Here is a 25,623-nt window from a genome sequence, read left to right as displayed (position 1 = left end):
AAAACACAAAACTTGTTTATAAAACATCCTCAATGATAATGGTCTTAATAAATGCAAATTTTGGAAAAGGAAGCATTTCATCATAATGAAATATTAGATGTTAGTATAGCTACAATTTATAAAATAAATTCATATTCCTTAATTTTATCAATTCTCTTCATTTTATTTTATTTTATTAAAATGCACACATATGCCACTAATAGTTATTTCTCAGAACTGATTTAATGTGGCCATTAATAGAACAAGGAATTCCTACTGATGCATTAAGAGATTTACTTTACTAAAAAGTTTTCTAATTCCTATTTATCATTATACTCCTAAACAATTGCTTTTGCTCTTGGGAAACAATCTGTTGTGATTATCTCTATGACACTTGGTCACTGTAGCAAAAATAAACAAGGAAAATAGGCAGAGAGATGTAGGAAGAATGAAAGTAATCACTAGCAATGAACTCTAATTATTAAGTTACAGTTGAGTTCTAGAAAAGACATGTTTTACTCACTTAACCTACAATAGGAAGTGAATATAGAGGAGGACATGGTTTATTATGTTAATCAACGAAGCTTATGTAAAGATAAGAATTGACTAGTATACTAAAAAAGTCCTTTACATTCATTCACTCAATAATTATAATTATTTAATTGATAGATGTTAGAGAGTTTGTCCCACCATGCAGCCACTATGTATCCATCATGTACTATGTATTTCCTGTTACACAGTTGGCACTCAAATATTTAGTGAGTAAAAAACAGGAGGGAAAATTTTGTCTTAGACTTTGAAAACCCAGAATTTTGTATAGACCAAAGTGAAGGAGAATAAGTAAACAATGGCCAAAAAACCAAAAAGACTTCAAAACAAAGTCGAGTAGGAACCCAGAACCAACTTAAGCTTTTTATTTTTTTTAACAAATTGGAATTTACTATAGTTTTTTCTTAATGATTTATTTCTTTATGGATACATAACTATGGTATAGGCCAAAGGTGCGGAGGGTGAGAGGATTCACCAGAGACAGAAGAGGTTTGCAGCGTCATATGGATCAATCCGGGTCCAGGGATCGAACTGGCACTGAAGCAGCTGCCGCTAGCTTGCAGTCCTGCACTTGAACCCTCTGCAACACCAGGGATGGCCCCAAATTAAGCTTTTTTTAAAAAAGTAGCTTCTAGTGTGTTAAATCAGCTTTTACTTGATTTGCAGTAGCGAATATATTTGGTCTATATTCTTGCCATATTCAAATACATATATTCTATATTCTAGCACAAGGAAAATGAATGAGAGACTAGATGATTCAGTAATGGCAGCTCAGAGACAGAGGCTCTAGTTGAATAAATCTAGAAGCTTTCATGGCAAGCACTGTCTACAGAGTACAGAGGTAAAAATTACACAATTACGAAAGCATCAAGAAGGAAACAGCAGAGACTAATGTCTAAGGAGACTGGATGCTTCTGGCACATGTTTTTTTTCAACACTAGGCTGTGATAGATGCAGAAAATATCACTTCAGATAAAAGGTGAACAGGACACAGTTATCTTAACTATCAATTAATGCCAGTTGTCTTCTAAAATCTAATTTCCAACTTCATACTAAGAAGTTTTAAATACTTTTATTCACTATAATTTTTACCTCAAAATTATATAACAAGTGCTTGTTTTCCCCTAACCATAACCCCCAGACCCAGCTCTGAGGGTTTTAGCATGTGCCTAAGCGGGTGTGTTAGCCTGTGTCTACGTCCCACTGCACTCTGGACAACCCTTTTCAGAGTAGTGGCATGGGTAAATCTGTACTCTTTTCCAAAGGTAATTTCCCAATTTCATCATGTGAAAAATGATAAACTTCATTATACATATAGAGGTTGTATCTTGGGATAAACTAATAATATCTATTATGAAACAGATTAAAAAGAGAGGAACAATCTCCCAGAAGGAATGTATAAAGATATGTAAACCTGTACTTAATTTATAAATACTTAACTAAATATCAATGAGCATTTGAAAGAGTTGATACTGCAGAGCACAAAGTCAGGAACTCTAAAAATACAATATTATGGAAAATCCCATTATATAAATGGGTGTATCTCAGGTCTAGATGCATAACACTAAAAACAGAAGAAAAGGTATCCAATTTAGAAAGTGAGGATAAAAGAAAATACCATGACTGAACAAATCATGATCAGAGGGCAAAAAAATCAAAGAAAATTTTTTTTCTGAAGTGAAAGGTAAGGTTAGCCTGGTTAACAAGAGCAGGCAGAGTATTTCTCAGCAATTACCCTTGAAGAATGACCCCAGCTACTTATTTGTCAAGTTTTAAACCTTTAAAGATAAGATCTTTCATTCTGTCCAAAAGAATGGAGGTAAAATAAGAATGCTTTGAATCTCATTTTTCAGATCTCTAAGGAGGAGGAAGTTAAAAAGAAAAAGAATTATAAATACAAGAACTCAGATAGATCTCTTTTAAGGCAGAGAATATATTAAGACAAAGAAGCCCTAAAATAACGTCAGCAAAGACCTGCAACTGTTAACATCTCCACAAAATCAACAGGTTTTTTGAAAACTGATGAAAAGACACTTTTCTAAGAGATGAAAGAAAGAAACACTCTAAGAAAAAAAAAAACTATGAACAAGGGTGAAATTAAATTAATATACAATAAATAACTTGAGCACACAATATGTGGACAAAGGATAAATATGTCAAAAATAATTTAGAGCTACCAACTCAAAACAAAAGATTAGTATGGTAGATTTCTAATGGCCACAAATTCCTTGCAGCTACTCCTAGCAAGAGGCATCCATCTTTCTCACCCTTAGAATCTGGGCATGCCTCATGACTTACTCTGCAACAGAAAAGATGCCATGTGAGGTCCAGTCTCGTCCTGAAGACACCTTGCAGCTTTTGCTCCCACCCTCTTGGAAACCTACAGCCACTAAGTGAAGAATCCTGGGTTTATGAAGTCAAAGGGCACTGAACCTACCAGATGAGTGAGCCAGAGGCACCCAAGTGACCCCAAGCAAGATGGACAGAAGAACTACGCAGCTGAGTCGAGTCCAAATGGCTGACTCACAGAATTGTGAACAAATATTACTTCTTAGGCCATTTAGTTGTAGGGTAGTTAGTTATACAGCAATAGATAAGTGAGAGAAAAGTAGGGAGATACACAAAGAACTTCATACTTATCTCCTCCAAAAGGGAGCTTAATATTACTTGATAGAAACATAAATAATATTAATAATACAAAGGTTTGCATTAAAATATGTTGAAGATATGTAAAAAAAAACCAAAAACCTAAAATGTTGGTTAAGATTATCATCTTGTTTTAAAAGAAAAGAAAGTTTAGAGTTCAAATCAGAATATAAATAAAACAGATTAAAAGGATAAGCTTTTAGAAATAAATCTATAAGGAGAAGAGAAAAAAACTATAAGGAGAAGAGAAAAAAACTGATCATTGGAAATAAAAATTTGATCTAGACTCAAATCCTTTCTTCAAGTAGGTCCCAAATCTAACAGGTCACAAAATCTTGATCTTCAGAGTTTCTCATTCTTTCACATATCGATCTGTTTTTTAACTACTTTTAAAAAAAATTAGACCATTTACTTTTTATTTAATTGTTCAAATGACTGGATTTAAAGGTTTCTATCATACTAAGATCATATATCATTTGCAAAAATATTTACGTCTTCCTTTCCAATTTAGACCCCTTTTATTTCTTTTTCTTACTTACCTACACTGACTAGAACTTCCAATGTGAAACTGAATAGATGTGGTGAAATAAAATAACCTTGTTTTTATTCCTAGTTTTAGGGGGAAAAAAAACCTTTCAGTTTTTCGCCATTGAATATGGTTGGCTGTGAATTTTTTCTACATGGTCTTTATTATGTTGAGGTAATTGATTACTTTATATAATTTTTTCCACTATTAGGATATTAATTATACTATTTTACTATAACTTATTAGCGGCTACTGTAGGTATTATACATCTTCAATTAATCAAATTAGCCTCCACATAATGCTACACAATTTCGCATGTAGTAGTAACTTTACAAAAATCTAATTTTCCCCACTTCCTTTGTTCTATTTTATTTATACATTTTACTTTTGCATATATTACACTCCTTTTTTTGCCTATTTATTTTTCAGAGTGATCAAATTAAGTTCAAAAATATCTTGTATATTTACTTCATTTTTGGCATTTCAAGAGATTTTTTTCCCCTTCTCCTTTCCCTCTTTCTCTTCCTCCTCCTTCTATTCCCTCTTATATCTCCATCCCATTTTCCTTTCTCCTCTTTTCCTTCCCCTCCTCCTGCTTCTCTCTCTCCCTCTGACAAAACTACTTTAACATCTCTTCTAGCAGAGCCGTGCTCTCAGCTTTCATATATCCAAAAAAATATTCTCATTAAATGTCTTTATTTGTCAAATGAAGACAAATTGGCAGAAACTGCCAATTACATATACTTCATAGACAAAATTTGAACTTCAGACAATTACTAAAAAAGTCTCTAATACTCTTCTGGGCCCTATAGGCTTTGCAAAGAGATTAACTTGGTCATCCATACTTATGAAACATGTTATTTTTGTTATTTTTATCTATACCAACTTATAGTCTAAGAGCCAAAATAAACTAAAAAAGTTCCTTAGATTTGACAGAAAAAAAAACTGATTAAATAAATGTTCTTATATTAAGAAAGATCCCCCCAGAGCCACCATTGACTTCTTCCTCAAAATTATAGACAGAAAACAATTCAACAATGTACAAAGATCTGAAAAGAATGTGATTGATTTTAAAAGAGTTTTAAACAATATTCAGGCATAATGATATAAGCTATAGTAACTTTCCCTCCTCAATTCTTCATTTGATTAAAGGCTAGAGGAAGTTAAGTTGCTGACACCAACTTAACTAGATCACCCACCCAGACAACTTGTGATGAGGTGAATTTGACTGACCAACCCTCTAAAGCCCTTCAAAATGCTACCAAGAAGACAACACAAGCTCTAAATGTACACATCCAAGCAAGACAAGTTCAAATGCAGCAATTAATAAGTAAATTACCCTTTCCAAAGGACTTACTTCCAAGCTCCTTCCACCAATAGTGCTGCTCCAGGGAAATACAGACAGAACTTACTGCCTTAACCCTCGTTTGCGACGTGGCTGAGGAGTAAGTTGCTAACATTTATACTGCTGGCAGACATGTCTGTGGAGTTATTCATGATTTTGGCGTACTTTGAAGACACTGGCTTACTTTGATAACCACTACACTACAGAAACCTGGCTACACACTGGCTTACTTTGAAAACACGGGATTTTTAATCTCTTTCAGGCAAGTAATAAAAAAAGACTATAAAACCCATGGGACTTTATTTGTATTTTGGGAATACAAAAATGGTATCACAAGAAATATATCACAATATAAGAAATAGTAGCAAAAAATATTATTGGAAACCAGCTCCCAAAAATTGCCTCAAAAGTTTATCTGCCCCATAGTCTGGGTAAACCTATTCACCTCAGTGAGCCATTTTCCTTTCTGGCAGACTCAACTGAGAGATGGCAATTGGCTTTAACCCATAACTACCACTGAAAGGGTATAAATGTGTTTTAGCAATGGTCTGCATATTTTCTTACTGGGTTCAAACATTCCATGTTGAGAGTGATCGCACACACAGTGATTAAAGTACTCTTTGGGGGCCCTCCCTGGTGGCGCAACGGGTTAGGATGCAACACTGCAAGCTGGCCACAGCTGCTTCAGTGAGAGTTTGATCAATCACCAGCCTTGGAGGTGACCCCATGGCACGGCAGGCCTCTCCTGTCCCACCCGCTGCTCCTCTCAGCAGTGTACTTCATCGATCTGCCTATCCTGCTCCCCACTCTGTCTCTGGTGAATCCTCTCACTGCCCCTGCACCTCTGGCCTGTACCCCCAGTTCTGTAGGCATAAATAAATCTTAAAAAAATGCTCTTTGGAGATTTCCTTTAAAGCTTCATAATGACCCATTTTATAGGTCAAAGCATACAATTTGCTTGGAAAATCAACTAATCTTCCAACATTTTAACATTTTTGGTGCATTTCCCATTCTCAATCTTCTGCACTGATCAAAAGAACAAATGGAATTTTAAAGATTGAATCCTTCAGTCTCCTATCACCAAAAACTGTCCCTGGTTTTGCTTACCCTTAGACCAACACATTCTCGTAAATACAGACCAATCTCCCTGTGAAATAATTATACTCAGGACTGTGAAATTAGATCAAGGCTTAAACAACCTATCCTTACAAAACGAGCTGTTTTAACCAACCACAAGGAATGCATCTGCGCCCTGAAAAAATAATTCAAAGTTGGTAAGACAGTCACTCCACAGTGCATACCTGGGAGAGGCAGAACACCACCATCTCTGGCCAAGAGACTTCATGTACTGGAGAAGACATCTATCTTCAATTCCTTTTGGAAGGGACCCTACCAGGTACTGCTGACAAATCTCTGTGCTGCTAGATCAATAGGCACTGACTGACTCATAGATTCAAGTTTTTCATCTTAAAAAGAATCCTCCCCCAAATGGATTTCTCAGATTTTGGAGCCACTAAAACTTAAATTCATCACTAACAGACCTACTGAGACAGTCACCACCCTCATGGAAAGGAAGCAGATGACATCTGATGAAGAAAGCTATCCCAAGACTCTGGACCAGGCCTGCAAATTTTTCCTTCCCTACAATGAAATGCATCCCTGAAACCTTTAGGCTTTTGTTCTAATAACTGGAATACCCTTACTTTTAGGATTACTTCACATTGTGGATGGTTCTACTAGTGGTTTTACTACTAAAGCCTTTAAGACCCCATTTACCCTTCCCCCTCATTTCACTTTATTCTTGGTGCTCATAGTAATTGATATTCTAGTAAGAACTTATAATTTTTCTGAATTAAACTGTTCATTCTTCACATTAAAAATTGCACTGATGATTGATATTTGGTCTTTTCCTAAATTCAAAGCACAGTCATTATTTATTCTGTAAGATATATACTTTTATTTTATGTATGAATCATTCACATTTGCCTTAAGTTTTACAACATAATCCCTTATAGCCCTTTAGCCCTTTTTCCTTCCTTTTCCCTCCTAACCTCAAAAATCTCATCTTAACCTCAAAAATCTCAAATTTGTCTATTAGCACCCACAAGTCACTCTTTAAATCAACTATCCCAAATTTTCTAACCACATCTCAAAAATTTCTTTCTTTTATAATTGTTGCTATTGTACTTGAGAACTGTTTGGTCTGAAGGTAAAAAGTACCTTTGTACAAATAGCCCAAAATTTGGCTCGGGCAAGGAACCTAATTGCTGGATATACTACATTTTCCTGACTCGTGTGTAGCCTATTTTCGATCCTATTTTTACCCTTGTCCCAATATATGCAACCCTTCAACATTCCTCTCCTATCCAGTAAAATTATACCAACCCAGGCTGCCTTTACTTAACTCCCCATGTAGACCAATAACTGTGGCATTTCATTCTGACTATAATGACACAAATGTTTATAACCATAATTTCCTCAGCTTTTCCTTAAGTGGAAAGACCTACTTACTATCCTCCTCCATTTTGTTTTCCTGCTTCTCTTGTCACATGAAGTATGGAGTTGAGGGTGACAGTCCTGAGAAGGGAATGACTAGTCTACTGTAGCATCCCAACTACTTAGTAGGAGCTGACTCTAGGCCCAGAAGTTCCAGAAGTATACCAACCATTCAATTCCTCAACTATTACCCTTTCTCGGGACAAGGGTCAATGTAAAACCATCAATATGTTAGGGACAATACTTTTGGGGTGGCTCACTGAAAAGTCAATCTTTCATGAGAACAGGGACAGGACTAAGTTTTTGGAAACCTTTTGTCCCTAGCATTTCAAATATTCGAGTTCATATAATAAGAGAGATCAGAATGATTAACATACACTGTTCTGCTCTAAAGCCAACAGTTTTGTTCATAAAAACAACTCTGCCACCAGAAGTATCTGTGAATTGTATGGATTAAAAAATATATATCAGGAGATCACACACATTACCTGGGTAGGACTTTGAAGACTTAAATCTAAACCACAAGTAAACTCTGTGTGATGTTCCACTGTTTCAAGAAGAGGATCAGGATTTGAAAAGTTCCAGAATCTGTAGAAACAAAAAGAAACAATCTTAGTGCTAAAACTGCTCAAAATATTTCATCAAAACAGGTTCAACCAAGTCATAAATGCAGACCTCAGGGTCCTACAGAAAAAAATCTACTAAAAAATACTTGATTATGGAAAAAATGAAAATATTATAGTCAATCAGCCATATTTTTCTGATTTCTACTGTACAGAGAAGAATTTGATCAGATTTTCCAATATACAAAATAATATTTTATTTCTAAAGCTTATTTGATCATCAACTTCTTTTTTTAAAAAGATTTTTTTTATTTATGTGTACAGAACTGGGGTACAGGCCAGAGGTACAGGGGCGGTGAGAGGATTCACCAATGACAAGAGTGGGGAGCAGAACAAGCAGATTGATGAAGTACACTGCTGAGGGGAGCAGCAGGAGAAACAGGAGAGGTCTGCCATGCCATGTGGATCACCTCTGGGGTGGGGATTGAACTCGCACTGAAGTGGCTACGGCTAGCTTACAGTGCTGCTCTTTGCCCCACGATGCCACCAGGGAGGTCCTCATTAACTTTTTTACCTGACTCTACACACAGCATAAAAATGGTGTTTAACATTGAGTCATACCCCAATTCAGTTTCTCTAATGATGTACAACATGGAACTGAATGAAGGTTTAGCAGATCTCTTTGAAAGGGTAAATACACAAAACCAACAGTCACAGTTTGTTTAACCTGGTGGTATTATTTCCCTAACAATTACAGAGGTGGCCTTATGAAGTTTGAAAGGGACTGTTGCTATGGTTAACCCACTGTCTGGGTACCAGAGAAGCAATAAATAAAATGCTGACCAGATAAGCTGAGATTTACACAATATTTAAGAGTGATTTTAGTTTTGAAACAAATGAGGTCAAACAGGGAACAAGCTGCTGTCCTTCTCAGAAGTCATAACAGAGGTTTCCTCTATATTTGTATATTTGTTTTTTTGGATCTAGAGACAGTGAATTGTACTGAAATCTAATTTTCTAGATCTTGATAATGTTTATGTAAGCAAAAGTAAACTTTAATTGTGTAATTTCATTTCTAAAATACAGTTATTCACTGATTTGCATTATCTGAAACCACCACCAAATGATTTTGCATATAACCAGTACTACCCAAAATACTCAACATAGTTTTTAAAATATACATTTGATACAGCAAGAAAATAAATTCATTAAAGAAAAAATAAGGATAGAAAAGTAAATCTGTAACCTACAGTGAGATTTGTCAATAGCAATATATTCCATGAAGCTACGTACACTCAACAGGAGTAGGCCCTGAGAAAATCTTTCCACAAGCAAGAGGAAAGGAGAGATGGGATCAAGGGTCTGCAATCAAACTGTTTCTGGGCCTCAGAATGAAATTCACCCATGGGAGATGCTAGTGAAGAACTTTATGCTTATGTAATAAAGAGCATCTTCAGCATCTCTTAAGGAAACACAGTGATGATGTTTCGTGGGCTGCTCTTCATGACTCAGGGTGTCCACCAAAGGTCAGGTTACTAGAATCCTTTTATGAGAAGGTCCATTTGGTGTAATCCAGGTATTTGGCTCTCTGACTTCAAAAGGGATTCAGACTACTTCAGTAGAAAGCAGGAGCTATATACATTTAAGACAACCCATAAAAATTAGAATGTTCAATTTTAAAAGATGTGTTTATATGTTCCTGATAAATTCTTGGAATTTTTAATGGATGGTTTTAAGAAAAATCTGGATGCCTAACAAAGACACATGTGAAATTATCCAATTTTAGTTTGAAAGTGTAATAAGGTAAATCACACATGCAGGAGGGCTAAACTTAATTTAGCCCTAAGCCTGCAGTCAAAGTTCCAAATGGTGCCACAATATCACACCCATCATCATTTTAACCTGGGAAAAGCTCTCAAGTTTTTATCTGCACAATGCAAATCTTCAAACAAATGCATGCTTTGCAAAAGTCTAGGAGGTAAATGAAGAGTTTGAGTTTGTCTAAAGAATGAAATAAAAATGTGATTATTGGCTATTAAGCTACTTCACAGGTCAAACAGAAATTATGTAGTACACCATGCATATTATGGTATAAAAATTATGAAATTAATTTCCACCAGAATGATGGAACCAAAACAACATTTTATTGAAGACAACTAAAATTCCTAGATAAAACAAAACCAAACAAACCACCAGCACAAAAGTTTCATTAAAGTTTCAATGAAAAACATTCAGGTGAAACCAAAGTGAAAACAAACCCAGAACATTAAATGAAATGAAGTCAATTTTTTTTTTCCTGAGAAGATTTGTTAAACAGAGAGACTAAGCTTCGATTTTCTTAATCTCAAGGGGGGAAATTGCCAGGAAAATCAAAATTGCTATTACTAGTCATCACTTTAAATTAATTTTCAGAAAACTAAATGATCAAAAACAAACTAAATACAGTGAGTTACATAAGTTATTGCTTCTATGTACAGTAACTTTACAAGTGGCATATTAAATTTCTTCTGTAAGTTGAGAAGACCAAAGGCTAAGTAACGTATCTATTACAAATTTTAAACTTCTAACAGTATTTTTTTAATATTTATTTATTTATTCGTACAGAACTGGGTACAGGCCAGAGATGTGGAGGGTGAGAGGATTCACCAGAGACAGACTGGGGTGTACAACAGACAGATCGATGAAGTACACTGCTGAGGGGAGCAGCGGGTGGGTCAGGAGAGGTCTGCCACACCATGTGGTCACCTCCTGGGCAGGCGGGAATCAAACTCATGCGGAAGTGGCTTTAGCTTCTCAGTGCTGTGCTTTAACCCGCTGTGTCACCAGGGAGGGCTTCTAACAGTATTTTAAAAATTAAATATAATTATTTTTACATCATTTTGTGAGATGGCTCAGTTGTAATACCTGTGGACTTCCCATCACCAAATCACCCATGTGCCATCATCATAGTCCTGTGCACTTCCCCCCACTCCATTTTTTAGCCTATTCCCCACTCCACCCCTGTAAAATGTCTTTGGTACATAGTTGTTCATTATTATTATTATTATTCCCCCCACCTTGTCCTTTATGCTCCTGCTATGAGTGAAACCATCTGGTATTTTTCTTTTTCTTTCTCACTTATTTCACTAAGCATGATCCCTTCCAGTTCCATCCATTTTGCTGTAAAAGAAATGTGTTTATCTTTTTGATTGCGGAGTAATATTCCATTGTGTATATGTACCACATCTTTTTAATCCAGCCGTCTACTTTTGGGCATTTGGGTTGATTCCATGTCTTTCTTATTGTAAATAAAGCAGCAATAAACATGAGGGTGCAGGTGTCTTTTTGAATCAGTGTTTTCGTGTCTTTTCAATAGATACTTAGGAGTGGGATTGCTGGGTTATATGGAAATTTGAGAAATTAAATTTGAGAAACCTCCAGTTTCCCATAGTGGTTGTACTAGCTTGCACTACCACCAGCTAAGCTGCTAGTAGTATTTTTAATAGCCAAGATATACATGTATTTCTTCCCTCACTCTCGAATGGCAACCATTGTGAACAGTTTGATATATCTACTTCCAGAATTTTTCTGTGTATCTCTATCTAAGTTCCATGAGAAGCGGTGAGTTGTAAGAAGCAGCTAACAGGGGAAAGTAGACATTTCAGCAGACTTTCTCAGATTAAAAAAGTCAACAAGGTCTCTCTGCAATTTTCACTGAATTTTAGGGTCCTATGATTCCTATATAAACCCAGGGTCTTTAGCATCTAGCACACAAGTAAAATGGCTCCTTTTTATTGACAGAAATAAGGCTACACAGGTCATTAAGTGGTCAAATAAGGCATATTACTTTTAAGTGAAATATTTGTTATGGCACACATACATACTTCTTGGTGCCTTTTTGTCTCTTTGCTGATGAAATCACTGACTATTTAAGCTCTCTCATGGGAAGTAAATATACTGGACAGGCTTCAAATGATTAAAAATATTACAGAACTGTAGGAACATTTTTCATTTAAATTGAAGATGGAGAGAAAAATTAATTATAGTACAATGTCTTGGTTGAGTCTCCTGACTCCACAATTTTGTAACAAAGCAAGTATGCAGTACTGTGTAAAACAAAACATTAACACATTTCAAAAATTAAGCTGAAATTACACTGACTAAAATGTAATTTGAAATCTCTATATTAATCCCTTTGAAATGTAGCCAATAGATGAGTTTAACAGAATGTTTAAGATGTTTTTCAAAGTTTCCTTTCCTATTCTCAACTTATGAGTTTGCCAACAATTCTATAACAGTCTTTACTAAGTGCAAGAAAGACAGGGCAATGTTTTTGTCTACTTTTAAAGCCTTCTAAGTACCCTGATTTTTAAATTTAATTTTAACCTTATCACACTGTCATTTACATGACCTATTGTGATGAGGAAAAAAAAAGTCAGTATTTTCTCCTGTCATTTACTCATTCACTCAATAATTTATCATTCCAAATACATGCCAAGTATTTCCCAGAATACCAGAAGGAAAGAGGGTGTTAACACTCGTACAGCTTACAGGGTAGTACAACAGACTGATTTTTCTTTAAAACAATCACAAAGACACAAATGTAACTGCATTTGACAAGATCCCCAAAGACAACAGAAGGATGTTAACAATGACGTCTTCAGGAAAGTAACAGTGAACTGAAATATGAAGGTGAGGCATTAGCAAGGGAGGGAACAGAGAAAGCAGTCTGCCATTCGTCAGGGGCCTGATGAAGTGTGAGGGAAAGTCCCACGTCATTGGGGCAGGAAAGGGAGAGCAAGCAGAACCCAGTCACACAGGCCTTCAGGTCAAGAAGAATCTAGGATTTTCTCCGAAGTGTCCAACTGATCAACTCTTTGGGTAACCTCACAGATTGCAACCCTTCTGAAGTTGATTCCCAAGAATACATGGAATTATGGACTTATTATTTTATCATTTGGAGCTCTTAATAAAAAATAAAATTTAATACAGAAAGGTACTAATGACTGCTAAATTAAGGATATGATTACTTTTGAAGGGTTACTGAGTAATTTTCAAAGATGTCTGTTAGCATATTCAACCACAAGTATCCAAAATACCATAGCATATTTACAAACTTTTATGGTTAAATATGATAAAATTTAAGACTTAAATTTTCCATCAAAATACATTAATTGTAATATTTTAATTAAAACATAAATTAGATGCACATTTTAGATAGGCTGACTCCACTTCACAATCAATAATTAGGTCTGGGATAGGCTGACTCCACTTAATCACAATCAACATGTCACAAAGCCTGATGAACTTTGACGAATTAAAAGAAACCATTAGCTGATGGAGGAACTGCCCTCACAGTATTTATGGTCACAATCTATAGGGATGCAGGACAATTTTTAAAAGAATGTCACATCTCAACAGGAGGAGATTCAGGAAAAAGAAATCACCCATAATGTTTACTGTCTACTGGTACATATTAAAGAACTATGAAATAATTCTGCAGGATTTTCAAACAAATAACCGACTAGAAAACAAAATGGTAAGAATTCTATTTACTCATTCATGTTAATATCTTGGGAGTAAGAATAGACAACATATCTGAAACAGTACGTTTGCAAAATATAACTACCTATACTTTCACAGAAGTATAACAGATAAGGAAGCAGATGAAATTGTAGTAAAACTTCATCCCACACCTAAATGTTCAAATAAACTTAAAGCAGCTGCCTGTTATGCTCTGGTCATTAATTAGCTGTATCATCATGAAATACTTAATGCCATTATTTCTGCAGCTTAGCATTTATTAATAAATACATTTGGTTTTCAGGTTGTGGAATGTCTGCACCTCCTTTATTTAAACAACTCTCCTCAACTGGGTAAAATAATGGTGGTAAAGTGGAGAAGCTAGACACCAATAAAGGTAGAAAGGAAAACGGAAACAGAGCACATTATATAATTCTGTCTCTGTTCTGTGACAAGGTGTTTGAAAACTTAGGGGGAAGGAGATAAAAAGTCAGTCTGTAGAAAGAGAATGAATGATGGAACAGGCACTTAGTCAAACATCTCCAATGTCTTCCTTAGGTCTACCATGAACTCTACCAGATCCCATATTCTCTGAAACATTTTTGCACTTCTGTTCAAACTAATTCAAGATGATTTCTGCTTTACACAGGAATGTGCATTCAAGAGACACAGTAGACACAGCAGAGCAAGATAAGGGATTCTTGTGAATTTTGTTTAAGATGAAAACAGATAATTATTGTTTCTTTATTCTCTCTATAGTTTACTCCATTAGGTCAAATTTCTGAGGATTCAATTTTAGAATATTTAGTTTGCCACATTTTAGACTAAAGATTAATAGCAGACCTCAAGGGTGAATTATTTATCCCTGAGTTCTTATGGAATGGAGTAAACTACTAACAGCAGACAGGCAGTACTGAAGGAACTAAATAAATAGGCTTAGCACATGTGCAAATAACCAAGAGAGGGGGAAAATGAGGTCTACTGTTTGATTACCTTTTTCTTCAAAACTGTACATACACAAATTAGAATCCAGTAATTTTATAGGGCTTAAACAAAGAACAGTAGCCTCTCACCTCATTCCCTTAATCTTTCACCTCAGAGGCCCACTTTAAATTCTTTCAGCTCTTTCTTCTGATACTCTGTATTTCTAAATAATCTGCATGACTTCATTAGTTATTTTCATTTTCAAATATTATCTTTTGATTTCCTTCTATGGATAATGAGGCAAAGTAATATCTGCATTAGGAAATACAAATTTAAACAAAATCCACTCAGTTGCCTTATTGAAATGGCACAACAGAATTTTAAAAAAATTATAATGCAAATTAACTGACAAAAATCCTTAAATTTTCTGATGGAACTAATCAGCACAATTCAAAGTTCAAAGCAATGACTTATGCTGCACTAAGCTGAAGCTTAACATTCCTCTCTTTTAAGTCTATTTCTTCATGTGTTTGCCTTAGATTATGAATTAGATGTGGATTTGGGTCGATTCTTAAAGAAAAATGTTAGTACTAAATCCTGAAAATGTTCTGTAGTTATAAATCAAGGTATTTAAAAATCAAAAGTCAGGTTTCTTTCTAATTATTGTATGTTGTTTCATTTTCGAGGAAATTATTTTCATTTTTCACCTGACATTTAACTTGCAAAATTATGCTTCACTTCATCAAAAGATCTTTCCAGTGTGACAATCATTAACACAAGAGTTTTCTGATTTAAAAAGTCAAATGGGAAACTCTTTTAGGACCTATTAAAAAAAAACAACATCTTAGCAAGCCTAGGAATTATTCTTGACACCCACAAAAAAATATTTAACAATTAGGCATGTAAAGCTCAAAGTGATTTATCAGTAAACAGTATATAACTGATTATAGAAAAAAAATTATCTCTAACTTTAACAATCAGAATCCTAACACAGTCATTCGAAATTTGTTAAATCATAAAACTTTTCAAACTAATCAGTACTGATTTTTAAGTTTTCTCTATGAAAAATTATATTTTATGTCAACAGTACTTTACACTTTAAATCCAGTTCATTAATGACAAATTTAAACACAAAGTGAAAACCGTAACTACAATATCAATAAAAACAAATAAATACTGGCAAATATAAATACCAATAAAATATAACTGTTTGCAGGTTTTCACATTCTGAGTGATCAAAGGTATCATCATTTCTTATATAACAAATATGTATTTACACTTAAAAACACTTACTTAGTATATCTATGTCCCAGGCAATGTACTGTGGACAAAACAGACAACCCTGCCCCTGTAATCAGGGAATGTGCTTTATTAACACAAAATACATTTTATACTAAAAAATTCCTATAAGAAATATGTAATGCAAACATTCTTATTCTTTAAAATAATTCAAAGACAACATTAAAAAGCTTTTCTAATATCAATGGTGAAATGTGGTGAACCTTTGTTGCAAGGTGAAAAATGTGATAGAGATGCAAAGATATTTATCCCTAAGATATCTGAAAGGCACTGAACATTAAGCGACTCTTTGATCATCTTACTTAAGAGTTCAATTACAGTTCCTGCAAATGCTAATTTGCATCCTATCATTAGATGCATTGTATCTTTGGGGTATGATGAACAAATGTGGAGAAATTAAAAACAACTATTTCAAAAGATGAGGTAAAATGATCATCTGAAGCCACATCTGAGCTCCATTCAGCCACATTTCTCATCTATTTACTTTGACTGACCTTTTTTGTGGGTAAGGGGGACTAGGTAAAGTTGAAATGAAAGGTTTGTGAGACAGAGTACATATTCAGCTATACTATCTGTTTACTTTGGCTGACCTTTTTTTGTGGGTAAGGGGAAGAAAGAAGTATCTGCCCATGGAAATCTCTATGCTAATAAACATAAGGATAAAAAAGCCCATCAACCACACCAAAGTTAAGACACTTACTATATAAAGGCAAATCCCACCAGAGTAAATATGACAAAGATAAAAGGTATTTCTGTATCTGCTGCTTTGTTAGGATTCTAAGTTTACTACATTCCAATTAAAGCTCTCTTCCCCACTCATGCAATATAATAAAGCTGCTGATCTTATTTTACAATTAAACAATATCATTAAATATCACATTCACCAGAAGGTAATAACAAGAAACAGTTTCAGTGTCTTATTTTACACGAACAACTATAGTTTACTTTTTCCTCAAGTGTTTTAATTTAAAAAATAGTAACCCACAGAAAAATTCAACGAATAATATAATGAACAGCCAAAAACCCTTCACCTAGGTTAGCCAACTGTTAAGGGGACATTTGCCTATCTTCCTTTCGGTACACACACATATCAAATAATAGGATTGCTGAACAATTTAGAAATAAACTGCAGACATCATGATTTAAATGACTCTTTGTGATCCTGCTAATTTTAGCAATTTTGAACAGAAATACTAGAGTATATATTGATAGTGGAATACAGAGTGAAAACAAAGGTTGGAGAACACATATGTCAAACACATATGTGAAAGAGAAGGAAATTTACAGAGTGCTTGACATGGGCCAGGTACTCTAGAGAGGGCAAATCTAGGGCTTTGATCTCTGTTTCCTTTTCTATGATATTAGGCTCTCTACCAAAGAAATAATTCTTAACAAATATATAGGTAATATATAACAAGTCTGAGGAGAAGCAGAAGTGGCCTTACGTGGTTATGAATTTGAATGACTCCCACACATGCAACTTTGCAGAGCACATGAGGGGCTCGTGCCACAACACTACCCTTCTTCGACTTGTTGGACCCCTTCATTCAACAGTAATTTCCTCCTGAAGAACCAATCTTTTTGCTTTTCTTTCTCCAAATGTATCTTCCTTTATTTCACCTTACTGACTGAATTGTCAGTAAGTTAACTGGCCTTCAAATCTATATCTACAGTCCTAACTGGAGTCCCTATAGAATATAAAATAATAAATCAGAATATTTAAAATTATAATTTAAAAAAGCTGTAAGTAAAGGAAGACTTTAATCTACCTAAAGAACCCATTTAACATTTTAAGAGATTTTTGCAGAATACTGAAATCAACCCAACTACGTTAAACCTAGAAGAGTTTTAGAAGATCTAAAAAAACTTAAGTAAAGCTTTTGGATTATATATTGTACTTTACAATCTGATAAAAGAAAATATATCTTCTTCTCAACTGTGTATGGGTATTAACAACAATTGATTATAACCTAACTTCCCCCAAATATACTTCAGAAAAACAATATGATTAAAAACAGTACTCTCTGATTACAAAGTGGTAAAACTAAAACTCAATTACAAATTTTAAAGAATTAAAAGTCATATTCATTTGGAAATTAAATAATTTCTAACAAGTTACTCTTGGAAAAAAGGGAACTACAAACAGAACTTACACTTTTCTAAAATGCTAATGATAACATATCAGACTCTATGGCCCATATTTATAACTGAAACCAAAAAAATTTATAACCTTAAGGACTTCACTAGCAAAATGAAAAAATAAAAATCAATTCCTAGCTCAAAAAGCTGGAGAAAAAAATGAACCAGAAGTACCAACACAGAAGTAATAAAGACTAAAGTATTAATTATTAAGGTACAGAACAGAAAAACAGTAGCTCTAATCAACACATCAAAATCCTGTTTGCTGCAGAAAAATAATAAATAACCATTAAACAATTTAAGAAATCACATATATACAAAATTAGAAATGTTAAAAGTTAAATAACCATTGAAACAGAAGAAATTAGAAAGTCTTGATACTACTGATATCTAAACAATTTAAAAACTTATAAGCAAAGGATAATTTTCAAAACTGAGCAAAAGAAAGAAAGCTCAAACATCTTTAAAAAAAATAAAGCTATCAAGAAAGTAGTTCACATAAAGCACTAATTTCCATGGTTTCACATGGAAATTCTATCAAAACTTCAAATCCAAGTAGCTCAATGCTGCCCAAACTGTTCCAGAACTTTGAAAATATAGGAAAACATTTATAAGCAAAACATTTAAACATAAGACAAAAAAAGAAGAAAGAAAATCATAGACCAATATCACCTTTAAATATTAATGGAAAAGCTATAAACAAAGTATCAGCAGACAAATCCAACATACAGTAAGATAATGATACATAGAGAGATTTAGTCCACAAATGCAAGGATGGCTCACTCCACTAATACCATACATTGTATCAATGGCTGTAAGAAACATAGACATTGAGAAAAGCCTTTAACAAAAATTAAAATCTATCTCTGAAATCTAAAAATACAATCAAGAATAATGAAATTGATGCATATTTTCTTAGCATGATAAATAACACACATACTTTGTCTCAAAGCTAGCATTTTACTTTTAACAGAGAGACCACAGTATTTTTACTAAACAAGAATCAGAAACTCTCCATAACATCAGTTAACATTATATTAGAAGTATCTGGTACTTGTAATCAATCAATTACAAGTACCAGAATTGGAACTGATGATGTAAAATTTTTTTATTTGTAAATGATGCAATCCTATGTCTAAAAACCCTAAGAAATAAAAAAATCACTGATCTTCAGGTGACAGCAAAAAACAGCACTGTCACCTGACAGGCTTGCCAGTTAATATAACATCAGCCTTCTAAGTCCTTTCTTTAATGCCATCTTGACAACCTAAACTGATAAATTCTTCTAACCTTTCTCAATTTAATTCAATGTTAGACATATCAAGCTGAATTTTCTTACACAAATTAACTGTAAACAAGGGACTTCCCTTCTACCAACCACCCTTCTTGCTTGCCTCCAGGTAAAATTACAATTGATGTATTGGAATATAATTGCCTAAAACTGTATTAACAATCAACATTAAATTATGAAAGGCAGCATGGAATTTCATAGTGTAAAACATTGCCCAGATTGTTGGTATGGAATAAGAATCTTAAAACAAAACAAAATCAGCACTCTCAAATATTGCTATTTAAAATGGAAATTGGTATATTCCTTATGAATGAGAATTCAGTACTATCAAATATCAAAACTGTATATTTACATTTTAACCTAACAATCCCATTTTTAGGAATATACTCTGAAGTTAATTCTCTAGCAATGTGAACATACATCCAAGGTTATTACCCACTGTGTCATAATTTATTTTAAAAATATTTAAAAAGGCCCTCCCTGGTGGCACAGCTGGTTAAAGCACAGCACTAAGAAGCTAAAACCACATCTGCATGATTTTGATCCCTGCCTGTCCCGGAGGTTTTCCACAAAGCTCAGCAGAGGGCTCCTGACTGGCCCCCGGCTCCCCTCAGCAGTATAGTTGGAAGATCTGCCTGTTCTGCTCCCCACTCTGTCTCTGGTGAATCCTCTCACCACCCCTGCACCTCTGGCCTGTACCCCAGTTCTGTATGCGCAAATAAATAAATCTTTTTTTAAAAAAAATTTGAAAAAAGCTAGATAGCCATATGTAGGAGTAGTTAAATAAGTAGTAATATAGTCACATCAAGTAATGTTTGTAGAATGAGACTGATCTTTATAAACTGATAATCAACTGATTTCCAAGATATATTTTAAGTAAAAAGAAAAAAAAAACTGAAAAAATATCCAGAGTACTTTACTTTTTATGTAAGAAAAGGGGAAATAAATAAATATACATGTCTTTTATCTGATCAAGACATTAGCTTTAAGGTGCAAGTCCCTATAGAATGAATTGGAGAGAATAGGGAAATAGAATGGGGAAAATGACACATTTCTGAATATATCTTTACATGTACCTTGACTTTTGCAACAGTGCTAATGTTTTGCTGACCTAAGTCAATAAACAAATAAATAAAATCAACAAAGATGGCTAGGAAACCCTAAAACTGAATAGACACAGAAAGAAATGTCTCAAACCAAGTTTCAAATGAATAATATGACCACAGTGATGGAAGAGAGGAGAACTATTCTAAACAATTTTTAAACACATTTGGAATAAATGAAAGAACTAAACAAATGTTGAACTCTAATTAATGAGATTCTCTTTTCAGATGCATGACTTTATAACTTGGAAACCACTTTCCAAGCAAAAAAGTAAATATACTACAGATAATGGAAATCAGGAACTATAAATTTGAGAAAAGAATGAATCCTATGTAGTGTGGGAGGTATGGAGTTACTTCTATATTTCTATATAGATAGATACACATTTATACTTACATGTGTAAGTATACACACATATACTTACATTTACGTGTATATGTTCACCATCATTCATATACTGATATGGATGTTTTTCATCTAAAACAATCTTCATTTTAATTTTGTGAGCTAATTATGTGCACATAATTAAATCTGAAGAATGAATTTTACAGATATGAAAAAAATCAAATTTAAAAGATAATGGATATAAAATCTGTAGTATGCTGGATTGCCAGAAAAGTCATGATGCATTTTTGTAGCAAAAAACAAAAAAATATGACTTTTTTGACAGCCCAATAGAAAGGCATTACCACAGAAACAATTGCCAGAAAAAAAAAAGTAGTCTTTATTGTTGAGTGGGAGACAGAAGTTGTGTTAAGTGTTAGAGATTAAAGGTTAAGAACAATATAGTAAGATGGAGCTACACAGAACTAAGTTGGAAAAAAGGTTTTTAAACAGACAGGTTGTTAAATAGCAAATCATTTATTTATAGATATGGTTAGATCACAAAAACAGGAAAAACATAATATTAATCCTAGTGGTAAATATTCGAGTGTGCCCAATTCAGATTATATTAATAAGAATAAACATATTAGCTTTCCTAAAATTGCAAAGATACAATTGTTACTTGGTATTTCACAATAAAATTTATCAAAAAACTACTGTACCTTACAGTAAAATCATAGGAGCAAGAGGCCAATACAGAAGCATGAAATGGTGAAAACTAAAAAAAGAAAAGACAATGTGAGATTAATTGTAATTCTAACATGCTACTTCAGATGGTAATTCCCTGAAATAGTACAATAAAATTAAAGTCAGTCAGGACTAACATAAAGTCAGTCAGGACTTTTCTGAACCTAATATGCTTTAATTCAAGGCAAACTACCTTATGGATTTATACAGTGTCCATCTACTGGAAAAAAAGAAAGTCATCTCTCAAGCTTTTTAGAACTTATTGAAGATAAAATATTCCCAAAATGTTGCTGTTCTGGAAAAATGAAACACAATTTCATATTGATATCCAAAAATAATTTCTACAAATATAAGGGGTTTAATTTAGTATATGTCAGTACATACATAATTATATATTTTAATAAAGTATGAATATATATTATATGATAAAATGAATATATATCCTATATATAAGCACAAATATCAATGAAACATCAAAATGTAATGTAACTTAACAATATCTTTTAAATAATTTTTGTGTTATTTCTATATCACAGCTAATGAAAGTGCTATCAAAGTCAAAAACTGTAGCGTTAAAGATCAATGCCTTTTAGATAAGTAAATTTATGCTTTAATAGGCCGTCCTCTGCAATGATTTCAGTGTTTGTCTTACTAGTACTTTACAAGCTATATACAAATATACAACTACATTTGAATATAACTGACAGTATACAAAATTTCTTCCTACAGTATCTTATCTAATTCTTAGAAAATATCTTTCAACTATTAAACCCTGTGGGCTAACACTGTATCTCATATGTTACATTGTAGACCACAGAAGTTAAAGTATTAACTTAAATTTAGAACCTTAAAAATAGGAGTAATATAGTTATCTTACTGACAAGAGCAATAAGACATATTTTCTGTTTTATGTAAAAAACAAAGAATGAAATTAGGAGATGTCATTTAACAAGAGGTGTTCTACTGTGATGTAGTAAGCTCTACCTAATTAAAAGTTGGTACACTAACAAGTAAACTTATAGCTGGGCAAATTTCTTGGGAACAACAAAAAGGCTTTTTGTTCTCAGCCGCCTATACAGTGGAAATTTTCTCTATACCCTAAATATTTGTGAATATTTGTATATTGTATGTTAGGAAAACAGAAGAATTAACTGTCTTAAGATACATTCCAATCAAATAGAGAGACCATCCCACTGAAGGAAAATTATAAAGACTAAATACAAAAAGTAAACTACTATAGCTAAAAAAATACCGAAAGGAATAGATTGAGGATGACGGCATGAGGAAGACATTTTTATTTAACCCTAAGTACTGGTTGTCTACATTATACCAATTCATTTAGTCATTTAAATATTGTACCAAATTTTAGCTTTCAATTCATTATCACTAACTGAGAAAACATGCATAAAAACATGCATAAAAAGGTATCAATATTCACAATCCTTATGTGCATTTCTACATATACTTCATTGATTATATGTATATTTTAATTTTTATTCTACATACACAAAGAAAAGACAGGAACTTACTTTCACTCTCCTAATAGCATAGGTGTGACCAAGAAGTTCAAATACTGGTTGTCTTACATTCCTCAAGTCCCAGCCTCTCAAACTACAGTCAACTGCCCCTGTCACAAGCAAATTCTGAAAACAATTCAAAGAAAAATAAATGGTGACATCTGTGCAGTTAAGCAGTTCCCATGCTTCATACTGAGAACAAAATCTATAATTTGGTAATTAATTAATCCAAACACAGGTGTGTGTACACACACACACACACACACACACAAAGCATAGAAAGGAATCAAAGTACATATGAAAACACAAAAATTAGCATGATTTGAAAGAAAAGGAGCTTCATATGCTTAATATGTTTGATGGAACTCTACACACAACAGAAAAAGTCACAGTTCCAAACAGCATTGTGCATTCTACAACCCACCCCTAGTAGTAGTAAGTACATAAGGTATAAAAATTGTATCTGACAAACGAGTCCTCCTTTCTCTTCAGCACACACTCAGAGGTTTTATCAGACACTAAAAGGCAAGATGCCTATCAGTTTAAGAATATTTGAAAGAACAAAGGATTATACATTAACTTTTGATGTTTTTCTAAATTTAAATCACTTGTCCCCGATACTCAAGAGCCACCTCTTGCCATCTCATCATCTCTGCAGTCTGTGCAAACAGCTGTAAGTCTCTTATCTAATGAAGTTTTATAAATCCTGCTAATGGAGAGCCCTAGGTGAACCCAGAGCTTCCACTGAATAGGTCAAGCCCTCGGTCCACACCCAGGCCCATCCTATTCAAGTAGAATAGTGCTTCATTGTCTGAATGTGCTGGGCTTCAGTCTAAGTTCATTTAAGGAAAGTTTCAGTAATTTAAAGAAAATCTTTTTAAACAACTCTCTAGTGTATACTGGTACCTTATTAGAAGTATTACAAGTATTATAATCCATATTTTCACTTTCCTACATGGAAAATTGTGACAGTGATTTGAACTGTAATCATCAGCACTGAAATTTTTATTTAAAGAAAGTATTATTATTAACTACAATAATTTCTTTTAAACTATTTTTTTTTATTTAAAGAGACCTTTAAGTTAAGTTCTCTTAACTTTCATAAATTAATTTATGAAAACAAGAAGCGTAAGATTTTCCAAAACATCATAGTCAACAGACAGGTACATTAAACATACTTGATAGTACATCTACATATATTTAATTCATTCTATTTGAATTCATATGCTCATGTGACTAACTAGAGCTTTGCTCAGTTACACATGGACACTGCTCTTATAGAAGCATGAAGATTGGTTAAGCTTATGAGTAAAGATGAAACAGAATTTTAAAAACTGATGGACTGTCAAATTAAAAATCAAGTTACAAATAGTTCAGCAGCCTGTGAGCAGCAAAGTGAACATGAAATGAAAGCAAAAGATGACACAAATTATTGGGGTTAAGAGCAATAAAGGAAAAAGTTATATGATACTAGAAAAATATATATAAACTGTAAAGCAGTTTGTCAAACAAACAAGTAAGGCTGCACTGTTGAACTTTCAGAACTTCTGTTCTTAATTTGCTTGTTTTATGTGCACTTAAATCCAATTAAAGCTAATACAGGTCACTCACTGTCATCAATTAGAAATGAAAGAGACTGAATGTAATTTAATGGTCTATAAACAGAACCAAAATTCAAATAAAATCTAGAAATGAATGAAATGAAATAAAATCTAGAAATTTCACTATTAGGGAAGAACTCAGCAGCTCAGGACAGAGCAAGATACGATACCTCATTGTATTTACACCAGTCACAACTCAAAATTTCTGCATGATGTGCTGGAATCACAATTCTGACTCCTCTTGCCTTCATATCCCAGATTCTCAGAGTCTGATCACCTGGGGAAAGAGAAGACTTGCTCATTTTCATCACAGTATTGGGATACTCAGTGACATATTGTGCTCATGATGATGAGTAACTAGAAGATACGCCACTCTCACTGTTGGAATACTGCCATCTACCCATCACAGAAAACATTAGGTATTATTTTAAACTCCTATAATGAGTGAGAATGACAAAAAGTGAAGAACTATATCATGATAAATGTTTTTAGATCTATTCAAAGCAGAAGAATCTGAATCTCACACTGAAGGAAGTAGAGAAGTGAATATACACACATTTTTCTTCAGGATAAGAAACGGCTCTGAAAATCAAGCCTCTGCAACAGAATATTCTACAAAAAAAATGAATATGAAGGGCCTCCCTGGTGGCGCAGGGGCTAGAGTCTTAGTGTTATCAAACTATCACCAGCCACTGCAGCATGAGTTCGATATCTGAGCAGGGAGCTAGCCACATGGCACTGCAGCCCTCTCCTGCAACCCTCAGTAGTATGTATCAGTTGATCAGTTGATCTGCCTATTCTGCTCCCCACTCTGTCTCTGGTGAATCCTCTCATCCCTGTACTTCTCACCTGCACCCCAGTTCTTCTATATATAAATAAACACATCTTTAAAGAAAATCAGTAACAACAATTTAACTGTTAAATGTTGGCAAAATCTACCAAGCCAATTTGGAGAATTTTTAAATCTTAACTTTTACATTTACTACATTTTCATGGGCAAGAAGAATATTCTTCTCCTTGGGAAAACAAGCTGGAAAAAAACCACTGAGGATTATATTTTGCTTTATGATA

General features: G+C 33.7%; 1 protein-coding gene across 1 annotated transcript in view; it reads right to left on the bottom strand.

Annotated features, from left to right (window-relative positions):
* Positions 1-25,623, bottom strand: part of PEX7 (peroxisomal biogenesis factor 7) — a 53,004-nt gene that overhangs the window by 5,513 nt on the left and 21,868 nt on the right. The window contains exons 6-9 of the mRNA XM_004673884.2: positions 24,723-24,829; positions 22,964-23,077; positions 21,410-21,465; positions 8,030-8,129 (exon numbers count right to left, since the gene is read on the bottom strand). Of these exons, the coding sequence (XP_004673941.1) occupies positions 8,030-8,129; positions 21,410-21,465; positions 22,964-23,077; positions 24,723-24,829 (377 nt within the window). The remainder of the gene's footprint in view (positions 1-8,029; positions 8,130-21,409; positions 21,466-22,963; positions 23,078-24,722; positions 24,830-25,623) is intronic.

The sequence above is a fragment of the Condylura cristata genome, unplaced genomic scaffold, assembly GCF_000260355.1.
Source record: "Condylura cristata isolate star-nosed mole 26May11 unplaced genomic scaffold, ConCri1.0 scaffold00001, whole genome shotgun sequence".
In the NCBI taxonomy this organism is placed as follows: domain Eukaryota; kingdom Metazoa; phylum Chordata; class Mammalia; order Eulipotyphla; family Talpidae; genus Condylura; species Condylura cristata.
This window is presented reverse-complemented; position numbering and strand designations above follow the sequence as displayed.